We start from the raw sequence: 12,973 nt of genomic DNA, 5'->3' as shown, positions 1-12,973 counted from the left end.
TAGGAATCCTAAAAATTGTGGTATGATAATCAACTGGGTAACCATGCATGCAATTTATGGCTTGCTGTGCAGAAAACCACATGGGGTGTGGTTCATAGCAGCTGCACTGTTTATAAGAGTCAAAGGATACAGACGTTACAAATAGAATCAAATTACGTGTAGAGAATGAACAGTCTTCCAGAACTTGTTAGTAGAAAATTGTATCTGTTCTTTATTGATCGACTTACTTTCCTTCACATCCGTTATGTTTTTTAGATTTGAGTACACTTAGTGAAGTAAGATTTTCCACTTTGCCTGCCAGAGTGCAAGGGTTTAATTTGGGTAAAATGGATGAAGGAGTTCTGACTTCTCCCAAAACTGTAGGGCTTTGTTGTACTGAGCTGCAGCAGTCCCCAGGGCTGTTTGTGTGGAGCTGCAACACAATAGTGGAAAAGGGCATCAGAGTCCAGTATTTTACACTTGTTGGGCTCCTAGCATGCATTCTTTTGTCTGTACTTCTGACTTGTGCTTCTGTGCACAGTCTGTTATAATCAGGATGTTTGTTAGAAACAGAGGCAGAGATAAACCAAGTTAGTTTAAAAAGCTAGGGGTTTTTTTGGAGAGTGAAAAAATTAAGATTTAACATCTTCTATAATCTGGCAGCTGAAGTCAGATTTATCAGTAGACAATAGGTAGTAGCTTCTGCATAGTGCTCTCAGGCCCCACTAAAGTTTGTAGCTCAGCAACTAGTTTATAATTGGGTGTTTTTTCTCATGGCCATGTTTCTTTCAATCTTTCCAATATTCTTGCTTAAAAAAAAAATAAATCTCATAACCATTTATAACAGCTTCTTTTGTGTATGAATAATCACTTCTGTTTTATTTAAATACTGATTGCTACCAAACTATTAACCTTCATGATGTTTAACTGTGAAGCAGCATATTATGACAATGCTATATTGTAGATAGTAACCTTTTTACTTACTACTTGTTTCATGTGTTTGTTAGAATAAAAACTACATTTCTGTTGTTCACTTGATTTGCTTCTTTAGCAAACATAACTGACCTCCAGCCACTGTTATGATAGTCTTTCTTTGGGTTTTTCCATCAATCAAGGGTGAAGTACTGGGCATTACTAGGTTTGGACTGGCAAAAATGAAGGAAAGTGTGTTGATGCTGGCTTCTTTTGAAAAGACTGCAGACCATCTCTTTGATGCTGCCTACTTTGGACAGAAGGATTCTGTTTGTGGTAGGTATTGCAAATTCTGTTGCAGTTTGTGGTACTTACCCAGCATCTGTAAACCTCTTCAAAGCATTGGATTTTTGCCCTTGTTAAGCTTTGTGTTCAGCTTACATGTCAAAAACTTCAGGTCCGAGGCTAATGCATACTTGATCCTAGAAGTTTGGTGGATGTTTCTCTACTTCTGATCTCGATCAGAGATCTTGAAGTCAGTTGGACATTTGTTGCATGTTTCTTAAAGTAGACTTTTAGTAATTTGGTTTTACTTCTCGCCACATAGCTCAGTGCAATACCAGGAAATTTGTCCCGCTATCAGTAGTTCTGTTTTTTCAATTTTGAAAGTTTGTGTATCTTTAACACCTAGAGCTGATTAAGGAATCTAGTACCCCATTCAGAATTTAGGTTTCGTTTTCATTCCTACTAAGAAGTAGGAAGACATGTATGTTTCAGGCAGCATAGGTGAATATCATACTGTGTATAATGATTGCTTATGTGATTTGTCAATTGTAACTAGAAATAAAGAGAAGGGCAAAGTTCTTGACCTCTTCAGTTAGTTCTGATGTAAATAGATACAAATTGTGGTGGTGGGTTTTTTTTATTCAGAAGCCTTGTTTATTAGTATTCCATTCATTAACAGAACAGAGGAGATCGCTGTCCTGAGAAATTTCGTTTTAAATATATCTGTTCTTCAGTTTTAAGTTCATTAACATCCACTGAATCATGTTCTCACTGACTTCATGAAAGAATCTGATAAAAGCTTAAAAATGTATGTATACATGCACGCAAGTGCATGCATGCACACATACATACAGCCAAACAGAAAATTCAAATAGATGGGTTTTGTCATTCTGTTTGTCTCTTAATTTTGCATTTCTGCCATGTACTCTAATATTTCGAATTGAAATTATTTGTCTTTTTTAAACTCCTTTGCCCTCACTCCTCCCAGATTTCATTCTCCTTTAAGCTACATATATTTTGGAATGATCTGTTAACAAGTCTCTGTCTAGTAGGTTAAACAGAGAAAAGGAGAAGTCAAGCAGGTTTCACCCTCTTCATCATCTGTTTATGTAAGGCCAACCATCCTGTAGCTGTAACCGCTTGTTTTGAGTTTCTGGGTGCTAATGAAGTATAAAAATGTGAATGTATTATGTTAAGGTTTACTGGTTTGTATGTATTTGTAGGTGATCTTAGAAAGTGTAGTCAATTTTAAACAGTGCTTTGTGGACAGTATATTTTCTGAATCGCTGGAATCTGTTAGAAACCTTTGTATTACCAGTTTGTATTTCAAGAATTCTGCCACTTTCTGGCTGTCCAGCATTCCACGTGAATGGGATTTTCCTCTCTCTCTCTCTCTCTCCCCCCGCCCCCCCGCCAAAATTATTGTTTGCCCATCATTAAAGCAAAGATCCTATGGGAGACTGATTCCATCCTGGACAGTAAGGAAAAGAAAATGTTTTTTCAAGTCCCCTCTGAGCTGGTAAAATCTTGTTTTGGATAATGTGGAAACCAAAGATCTTTTCGTGTTGCCTTCTATGTAAATGTTTTAGTTCAAATAAGGAAATGGAATGGACAAAACAGAAAATTGTTGTCTGTCTTCCAAAACTGAAGAGATGATACTGGCTTGCTTGTATGAAAAAGTGCAGGCCTGACCTGGCCATCACTAGTTATCTCTTTGAATTGCTATGAAAAGAGACTCTTACATACTCATGGGTTTGCATCTGTAGAGCAGGAAAAAATCGTAAACATTGCCAAGAAAAATAAGTATGTACCCAGAATGAACTGTAGGTGCTGAACTGAATGGCATCTCAAATCAGTGCTTCTCCTGAATGTGTGGGTGTAGTTTTAGACCATGTGGCCTTTGAATCCCTTTTGTCTTGTAAGATGCTTCCCCCCCCCCCCCCCCGAGACAATGGGGAACAGCTGACTCCTGCTTTACCTATATAAAGACAAGCATTTTCTTCTGAGAATTGCTGATGCCACCTTTCAGTGGGCAGAGTGGGTTGAAACTAGAGCAGAGGAATACATCCAGTTCCAGCAGCATCCACTGTAGAAGCAGGATCAGCAAGTGCAAGCCACTGCTTAGAGATATAGTCAATTTACCTTTCTGTCCCCTTCCCAAACAGTAGCCAACAGCACTCTAATTTCTAACTTAAGAGTGGGAACTGAGAGCTACAGATCACTGCTGTGACATTCATTTATGAGGAGGTGGTCTGGAAGAGAAGTGTCAAAAATAAACTTTGCAATAAGAGCAGTACGACTGGCTTCATCTCTGCTTAGCTTCATCCAGCTGAAAGTGAGAGCAGCAGTTCATAGCTGTCAGCCAGATGCTTAGATCTGCACTAGATTATAACTGGTAGCGTTAAAAGACATTGCACTGGAGGAGTCTTCGATGGTCTTTAGAGCAGAGCATGCTGTGCTGGCAGTTCCACCACCAACATCATTATCTTCACCTGTCCAATACGATTGTCATTGGCCTCTAGTATACATTAGTCTGAGCAGATATATAACATACACTTGGTTGTTACAGCGGCATGTTCTGTCCGAATGTTTCCTGCTGTACATGACTGCTGTCAGATGCTGCAAACTATTACTTTGTCCTTGAGTCAAAAGGGGGTTGGGGAGGAAGGGCTTCTGGTTGTATACATGGAAGTCTTGCAAGGGAAGAAGGATTCCCAAAATCTAAATGCAGTTTCTGTCGTTCAGAGGTTGGCTCATCTTGAAATGTTATTGTGCAAAACCAGGTAAGTTTTATTCTGCTGGGTGTTAGAAAGGTATTTCCTTTATCCATTGTAACCTGTATGCTGTAGGGGCCTAAATAAACAGTAAGTGACTCCTAAGAATTCTATTTTGCACAAGATTTTTAAGTGCATAATGTTGGAAAATCGGCAGTAGAAATGCAGCAATGGTCTTAAGAGCAAAAATACAGAATCTTCATTCATATACATTTAAATTACCAATCAAATCTTGCCAGAATTTTAAGCAAATTGGTTTTCATCCTTTGTGCATTTAAAGGTACAGCTATTTATTGTTATTTTCTTGAACATTTATGTGAAGGACAGTATTCTTATACTCCTGAGAAATGTGTGAAAGTGTCATTTGGATCATAACAGTATGCCGAGAAAAAAACCACTGGTATCTGATAGATTGCTTTTAATGTGGAACGTTCTTTGGAAAAGTTGTATACATCAATAGATCTGAAATATAAATGTGTCAGCACATTGCTGTGAAAATGTTGTAGTTATCAAAAATAATTGGGACAGACTAAATCTTTAAATTCAAAACAAGCACTTTCTGAATAGTGAAAATGCAAAAAGTGGTATAGGTAAAGTAGTGGTATGCCTCTTGCACTGGGAAGTTGCAGGGGTGTCAAGGGAACTTGGCCAGATTTGACTGAAGTCTTAGCACTGAGTCAGAGAACGAACATAAAGTAACTTTGGCTTGCATCTTCTGCTGTTGGCCCTGAGTGGAATGTGTCTTCTCCAAAAACAAACTTTCTGAAGTTCTTTCATTGCTAGGGAAGGTCTCCAGGTTAGGTTGAATTTTTCTTGTCTAGAATTTACCTAACACAGATTAAATAAATACTGATCTGATGACCATAAAATTTAACTTTATCTACTGAAGAGAGCTTGGTCTTTACATGTGGGATTCAAGGAGATTTGAGAGGCAGTGCATACAGAATGGGCAAATGAGAACAGTTTTGTAAATCCTTACTCTTCAGATGTTTAACATGTTTGGTTTTTTCCCTAGGTGTTTCTGAGTGCATCATCATGGGAATTCCGATGAATATTGGAACGGGACTTTTTAAGCTGCTGCACAAAGCAGACAAAGAATCAACCCCTCCTAGGAGGCCTCTGATATTTGATAATAATGAATTTCATATTCCCATTGTTACATAGCACTTGGACATAATACAAGATAGAAAAATAAGAAATAGCAAGAAAACATCATTTAAATTAAGAAATTTGTATTATCAGTTCTGTGTGTCTCAATAACTGTGAATTGGTAAGTGAAATACTATCAAAAGAATCGCTCAATTGTTTACCACCTGTGGTTACTACAGACCCTGAAAGGAGAGGCTTCTCTGCACCAGAGAGTGGAAATTAAATTTAAAGTGGATTTCAGCTGATAAAATTTTCTTTTTCATGTGCTAGAATTAGATCTTTGTGTTGTTAATAGGTGGAAGTTCTTAGTAACTCAGTATTAGGCACGTGTATTCAGATGTGATTAATAAAACCAAAACTGCAAGAGTTCTGTGAGCTTGCACAGAGTGCATTTGGAAATGGCCTTTCAACAGGAGCTGCAGAGGTCAATCTGTAGCTGTTAAGAGCAGTGACTTCAGAAAGCTAGAACTGAGTCTCTGATTCATTCATACTGAGTTAAGCTTCAGGAGTGCTGTAGAAAGTGTTTGAAATACTTGCTCTTTGCTTGTGTTTTTTAAATTGTTTTTCTTTTATCCCAAGTTACTATCCAGTAAATGGTTTTCCTCCCCATGATTCTGCTTTGGGACGTACCTGCAAGAAGCTGCAGATTGTAAAGCTGTTACTAAATTCTGAGAAGACTGTTACAAGAACATTACAAATTACAAATAGCTTTTCATATTCTAGCAGCTCTTACACTGCTGGAATCTGTGATTTACAGCAGTCTTAGTTTTGGGAAGGTTTCATAATTGAGCAGGATCATCTGAACAACCTAGTTTTATTTTAATATATAAAGTAGAAATCAAAAGGGAAGCTGTTTTCATGCATTGCCATGAAATAATTCGAAAATATTTTAACCTTTAGTCCCCTAGAGCAGTTTTCAGAATGAATATAGATTTTAAATTATTTCAGTGTAGTATGTTTAAATTTACTCTGGTGCTATGGAAGGAAAGTATCCTAGTGTTTTCTTCTCAGTATTGTTTGGATATTCAGTGTGCTCATAACATGGGTCAAGGTTGGAGAGAAACAAAATAGAGAAAACAGCTGAAGTGTTCTCATGAAGTAAAAGCAGGCTGCTGAATGATCTTGCATTTGAAAATGAACAAGTTTGTGCTGCAGTTTGTCTTCATGTAGCAACCGAAAGAAAAGTGTAAGACCGCATTCAGAGAATGTAAATCTGTTGTTTTCAGTCTTAAGGTGCCACGGTGTTTATTTTTTTAAATCATCCTCCATGCAGAGATGACCTGATGTGAAATTCAACATAGCTATTCTCAAATTATTTTGTGTTTTTGATGGGATACAAAGATATACTTCTGCCTAGATTTTGGCAGGGTAAAGATTGAGGATGTAAAGCATTTAGTATCTGCTCTAAAAGCCATATATATTTTGCTATCTCCCTTCTAACAACAGAAATTTGAGAATACATTTAAATTGTCTTTGTGATCTCAGTGAGATTGCCACTTACTGATTTGTCTGTATAGAAGTCTAGCTCTCTTTCTTTTTAAAGATGTAAGTGTAAGACAGGTAGGGGCCAAATGGAGAGAAAGCCCATAAACCTTTCCTGTGGATAAGTACTTCATTTTATCATGGGAAATTCTACTGAAAGTGCTTGGTATTTTTGTGAATAAAGATTCTTCTGAAGGTGTAAATGGGTGGAGTTGGTCTTGGAATGAGTAACCGCTGCTTTTTTTTTTACTCTCTTGTATGTGTTAAAAGTATTCAGTAAATTACATCTGTTATTGTTGTCTTTAATTTGACAATAAAGAAAGGCAGAGATAAAGAAAATGTAAACCTTGTGCTTGTTTATTGATGCATTATATTTGTGCATAATTAATTTATGGATGATCTAACCTCCATCTCCCTCATTTGCTTAGTTAAGACAGTTGAGAATTATTAAGCTTAAATCTTGGGTATTTACAACCTAAATGAATGTGTAATATAAAGCCTATCTTGCTTAAAGTAAATATAAACACATCTTGCCCTCTGAGCAGGCTATGCACTTCATAAGTATTTCAGCCAAAAATAGGTTGTTTACAAGAACCCAGAATTAGAAATTATTGTTGGTATTTCTGTACAGTCAGTAAATGAATTAGCTGTTGGATTTCACTCATAAGCAGCTTTTTTTAAGGGTCAGTTTTAATGGTTAATGAAATAGAACTTTGGGATATTCCTAAAATTTACATTTTAATTAAAATTTTCAGGCAATTTATTTCTGAAAAATTACTAGATGACAGTAGAAGCCCTAGAACAGAACATCCCAGACAGCCAACATGTCTTTCCATGGAGAAGCATCACTGATTCATTTATGATGTCTCAGAATTGTTTGTTTACTACAGTGTGCACAAACATTATTACAGTAAAAACATTTGTGAAGTTAATGCTAAAATCTCTGTAATTAGGTTATGGGAACAATTAGGTACTATCATTCAAATTTCATCACCAGATGCCCTTACAATTTTAAATGTCGTCCAGCTCCTGTAGAACATAGGCATTGAACTTAGAATAGTAGGGCTGCTGAAGAATCTCAAGTATGACCTGCATAGCCAATGGTGCAGCAGGCAGGCAGCACGGGCAGCTGCAAGTGGGAGGCCTGAGATGGGAACCCGGGTTCATTTTTGGTGCTGCTGATGGCGTATTTTTAAGAAAGCAAGGATTGGCTACCAAAATTCATTAACTTAATTATCAATATCCATATCCTGATTTCTAATTTTCTCCATATTTTTTCATCTGTTTTAAAACAAATGCAAACTTTTCCTTAATTGTCAGGCTTAGAAACTCCTTGATAAGTCATTATTTATAAACTGATCCTTGATTTCCACGCATCCCCCCGCCCCCCAGTGAGGTCTGCTGAAAATACTTTACTGTGTGACTTGCACTAAAACTTGTGAAAACCATTTTCTGTCTTAATCTCAAGTAAATGGCAAAGCAGATACGTTGTTCATTTGTATTCTTTCAAGATTAGTAGTTCTGGATTTTATGTGTGGAAAAAAACCCCTTGCATCTCCACTTTTCTTTCTGTCTACCAATGAGTGGCTGAATAATTACTTGGAGATGGAGGGAGCTTCTGTATGTCTCTCTGTGCCCTAAAAACAAGCGAAGGAAACCCCACCTTTGGTCCCTCTGATTGGAACAGAGAAAATGACCTGCTCGTCTGGTGACAACTCAGATGGCAGAGCCTGGAGTGCACTGCTCGTACCAAGGGATCAGCTGAGCTCGGCGGTGAGGGCAGCAGCTTGTCAGCGATGGGAACAGAGCAGAACAGGAGCAGAAGTGTAAGTGAAGGGGGAGAGGACAATGAAGAAATCAAATGGAGAAGCTAAGTAAACCTCTACTTCCCGAGACTATTGCAGGAGGGTTCGGTATTTGCTGTGAAATACATTTCGGTGACGCCTGTATGGATGGCAAGATGCGGCTAAGAACATTCAGGGAAGACAAGCACGTGTCCAGGGGCCGCAGCCGTTTGCTGTGGAGCTGGACAGGGCTGGCTGGGCAGCATGTGTGGCCTCAGCTGCTGGTGGCTGAAGTTAAGCTGAAGTGCTTTTGCAAGCCTGTATAATAATATTCTACAATGTATATAGCCTACATAATTTTGACAGAAGACTAGATATAGACCTGACAGGATTATAGTTTTTGCAGATTAGTGTAAACCTCATTAGCAATCCATGACTGCTTAACCTATACCCTTTGACAAATTACTGTTCTCTCCCCCTAGTATTTGTATTTGATGGGAAGAGTACTTAAGGTGGAAGAAGTATGCAGGCAAAAATTGTGGTTAAAGTTAATTAGTAAACCAATAAGCAGAGAGCAATTTTTTTTGAAAAGGCACTTCATTTAAAAAAAAAAGTAATAAAGTACTTTCTTAGTATGTTTATCAGGAAACTACATCTCTCTTACCTGCAGAGAGATAAAAAACCAGAAGCATGTGCTATATAGATTTCATGTTGTGAATATGGAAAGCTGGGAATAAATCTAAAACTGCTGCTTTGGTCCATAACTTGAAGAAATTTCATATGGAGGGTTATTCCTTTTTTTTGCTTAATCTATGCTTTAAAAAAAAAAAAAGGCAAATGAATGCTGTATTTTATAAATTAACTACAAGTAGGATAAAATTTGATTCCTTCAGGACAAATACTCCTTGATGTCTGACCACTTGTCACTGTTTCACTATAAGGTGAAGGAACCACTGCAACAGGTAATTCCTCAATTTTGTGTCACTGTGCTTACAGACAGGAATGTCTTTAGAGACCCATAGCAAACAGGATAAAGATTTTCATAGTATCTGCATATTTGCCTAAATTCTTCTGTGAATGTAACTGATGGATGTTGTATCTTCAAAATGGTTAGCTAAAGTTATGTATTCAGACCTAGAAAAGTCTGTCAGTAATTAAATATGTGGAAAAAACATAAGAAAATAAGAAAAAATGGCCGGTGTTTTTTATATTGTCTAAGAACAGAAAAATTAAAAGGGATCAAATTAGAAAATGTGTTAATATTTTAAGGCACAAATACTTGGCAGGTTATTTGGATGTGATTACAGTATTGATATAAATGCATAGCAAATTTATCTTGAGGAATAAATACCAAAGTCTCACAGGACAATCTGAAAGACTGAAATAAAACAAACCAGCCCTACTATTCTTGTATGTCAGTGCTTGTGAAAATGAATTAAGGTTTCCGGTAACTGATAAAATGAGAATTTTTAAAACATCCTTCTAATGAAGTTAGATCATATCATCATCTTCCACTAGAGAGCAGCGTTTTGTTTTGGGAAAAGAGCTGTTTGGGTAGCAATTCTTCATTTTTCTGTTAAAAATGGTTTTTGCAATATCAGAGCTGAAATACAACTATGAGAAGGAAGGTTACTTGTTAAAATCATATACGTGAGGAAGGAGATTAAGGGAATTCATTTTCCTAAGAAGGAGAAAACAGAGCCCAGACATGCTTTTTCACGAATTAGTAAGAACTTGCTTATCTTTTGCCCCATCTGGCTTCAAACAAACAAACAAACAAACAAAAAAGTAGCATTTAAGCAGAAGGCTGTAGTCATTACCAAAGGAACACAGGGAGTTGCTCCTGGCAAATGGGAGAACAGCGTGTCTGTACTGGAAAGGGGACGTGTCTTTTGTCGCAGCATTTTCCATGCAGCAGTGATTGTTACAATCTGCATTCATTTTCTGCTATATTCTTAAATATAGCCTCAAGAGCTTCTCTGAAGCATGAAGTTCTGGCAGCTCGCTGGGTAGCATCTCACATTCTTCAGCTGCTGCAGAACCCCAAAGCAAGGCTGTATTAAAAACACTTGAAGGTGATGCTGAGAGATGCAAGAGACCAATGTTTAGGACTGAAACTAATATGAAACAGGTGGTCTTCTCTGTGTACAGACAGCTGAAAACAGCAAGATTTATGAAAGATGACTTCCACTTTAATGTCTGAAAGCTACAGGGATGCCTGTAGCTTTGTTAGTTCCCATCATATATATATCATAGTTGGTATTGACTGGCTGTGCTTAGGGATTCTGTTGGTCATGAGCCACTTTGAATATAGCGTTGTCTTCACCACCACGGTTTCTTCTAGTTATATGTAAAGCCACTGTGTGCATCAGGTGGTAAAAGGTATTTCTTAATCCAAAGAGTCTGTCTTGTGAGTCCGAGCCAGGAATAACTGCATGTTCCTTTTGGAAGCAATGACGGTAGGTGTGACTGACGTTGCACAGGAATATGGTGGTTTCTGCAGGTGTTGAGGATAGAGGGAAGAAAGCTGACAAGACAGGGAATGCAAAGATAAGCAAGGGGATATGGAAGCAGAGTAGAGTGGAAGTTCATATCTGTTTGGGGGGGGGGGGGAACAGAAAGGTGCTAGCTAGGTAAAGTGACACACAGATATTTGTAATCTCTACAAGGAGTCCCAGTGAAGTGATGGAAATAGCTGGAAAAAGGATGTGTATTCCTGAGAACTAAGATTTTGTCATTTGTACTGGAGATTACTGTCACTGGCCGTGACAACTGATAGTTAAATCATCATTCATTCATTAGGTGACTATTAATAATGACTAAAAACTCTGAATTATTTCCTTCAGTTACTACATCTGTTTGGTTATAATACTCTTTCAACCAACTGTACACAATTACAGCTCCTTAACTACAGCAATATGCTACAGTTAAGTGTAAAAACTCCTGTGCACGTTGGGTTCTGGTACAGTCCACATGGAAGATCATATCTATAACTGGGGGGCAAATAGGAATCTGTCTTTTAGTGTTGATACCTGTAGATCAGACGCATTCCTGTAAAATCCTTATTTGAGGAGTGTTTAATAATACATAAGTCCTGCTATTGGGCCAAGATACAGAAATTACATCAATTAAATTCCTAGTGTTGTGTCTCCCACTAGAAGAGAGGCTACAACATCTATGAAGATCAGATGGATAATTCACTGAGGTTTGAAAAGGAAAGCTATTCTATATAGATTTTTGTTGTTGTTAAAAAAAGAAGAGTATTTGCAATGAATGTATGCCGTCACAGTGCTATCATCTTGTTGATTTCAAAGCCGGATAGCGCTGAGGAGTTTTAGTCCATGGATAAAAGAGGACATGCAGGTGCCTCTGTGACTGTGGCTTTCATGGTCCACAGAAAGCTGGGGTACCCCACAGGATTTCATACCATGTTCCTTTCTCCTCCATGATGGCTATGTTTTGTCAGTTGGAGACATTGTTGACCAGAAATGAAGCTGTTAGGAAAGCAGCAGGTATCTGGATTATTAACCACAGGCATTTTATTCTCCTTTTTGTGAAAGTGGGTGTTGGTTGGCTAATCTTTCAATACGTATGGCAATTTTATCTACATGCACCCCTTTTAAATGTTAAATTGTGCAGATTTTTAAAAACAAACTAAAGAAAATTAATTGCCAAGAAATGCAAAGCAATAGTGAGACTGTGCCGGTAAACTTTAGGAGTCCCAGAAAATGCCAGAATTAGGTGTGAGACTTAAAAATTATTTGACTTGATTTATTATTCAGGGTTTTGTTGGTTTCTGAGAAGAATTGGTTAGCAGTATGGTGTGATTCATCCCTGTTTGTAACCCTGTGATATTATTTTCTCTTCTGTTACTTCATATAGCAGTTGCTTCTTAAAGTCCCCTTTTCTACAGAATGAAGTCCTTCAGCCTGAGCAATACACGCTCACAGACAGGGGATTCTCTGACTCAGGCTGATTCACAGCATCTCTGTTGTAAACTGCTGATGGTCTTTGGAGTGACGAGGATGGCCTTGGCCATATCATGGTGCAGGCCTGAAGCACCAGCAGCGATATTGTGTGACTCATTGCTGAAGGGCACAGTGGGTAGGGGATCTCTTTCATGGACACTCTGGAAGGAAGGACACACCTCGCTCCTTACCCTACCCTGACCCCTGCACTTTTCCAATGCAATGATGCTAAAATGTTTGCTGTATATGTAGGTACCTTGACAAGCCCACACAACAACTCGTTCCCTTTCCCATCTGCCATTCTTCCAGATTTTCAGCTCATGCAGGTATTTTCCAGTGACATCACAGGCTTCCTTTAAACTTCCATTTTTAAGAAGATATTTAGTTCTTCTGACTTATGCCACTGCTGTGCATTTTTTAGTTCCCCTTTACATTTCTTTCTGCTTGTCCTCGTTTCTCACACAGATTCCTCCCTTCTGGGCCTGTAGTGACTGTCACTGCTGGTGACACCGCTTCCCTATGGCAGTGCTATGTCAACCATACTGTACCACTGGCTGGCTTCAACTCAGCCGTGCAAGGTTACTGTGAACCTTTGCCTGGAGGATAATTAAATTACTCAAGGAAAAACCTCCTCAGCACA

The 12,973-nt window shown here is 38.1% G+C and overlaps 1 protein-coding gene across 2 annotated transcripts in view; it reads left to right on the top strand.

Annotated features, from left to right (window-relative positions):
* The window catches only part of POLR3A (RNA polymerase III subunit A), a 38,861-nt gene extending 31,941 nt beyond the window's left edge, over positions 1-6,920 (top strand). For both annotated transcript variants that reach the window (XM_050898819.1, XM_050898818.1), the window contains 2 exons: positions 1,095-1,227; positions 4,966-6,920. In XM_050898819.1, the coding sequence (XP_050754776.1) occupies positions 1,095-1,227; positions 4,966-5,114 (282 nt within the window). In that variant the 3' untranslated portion in view covers positions 5,115-6,920. The remainder of the gene's footprint in view (positions 1-1,094; positions 1,228-4,965) is intronic.
* Positions 6,921-12,973: the final 6,053 nt, after the last annotated feature.

The sequence above is a fragment of the Gymnogyps californianus genome, chromosome 6 (assembly GCF_018139145.2).
Source record: "Gymnogyps californianus isolate 813 chromosome 6, ASM1813914v2, whole genome shotgun sequence".
NCBI lineage: Eukaryota > Metazoa > Chordata > Aves > Accipitriformes > Cathartidae > Gymnogyps > Gymnogyps californianus.
This window is presented reverse-complemented; position numbering and strand designations above follow the sequence as displayed.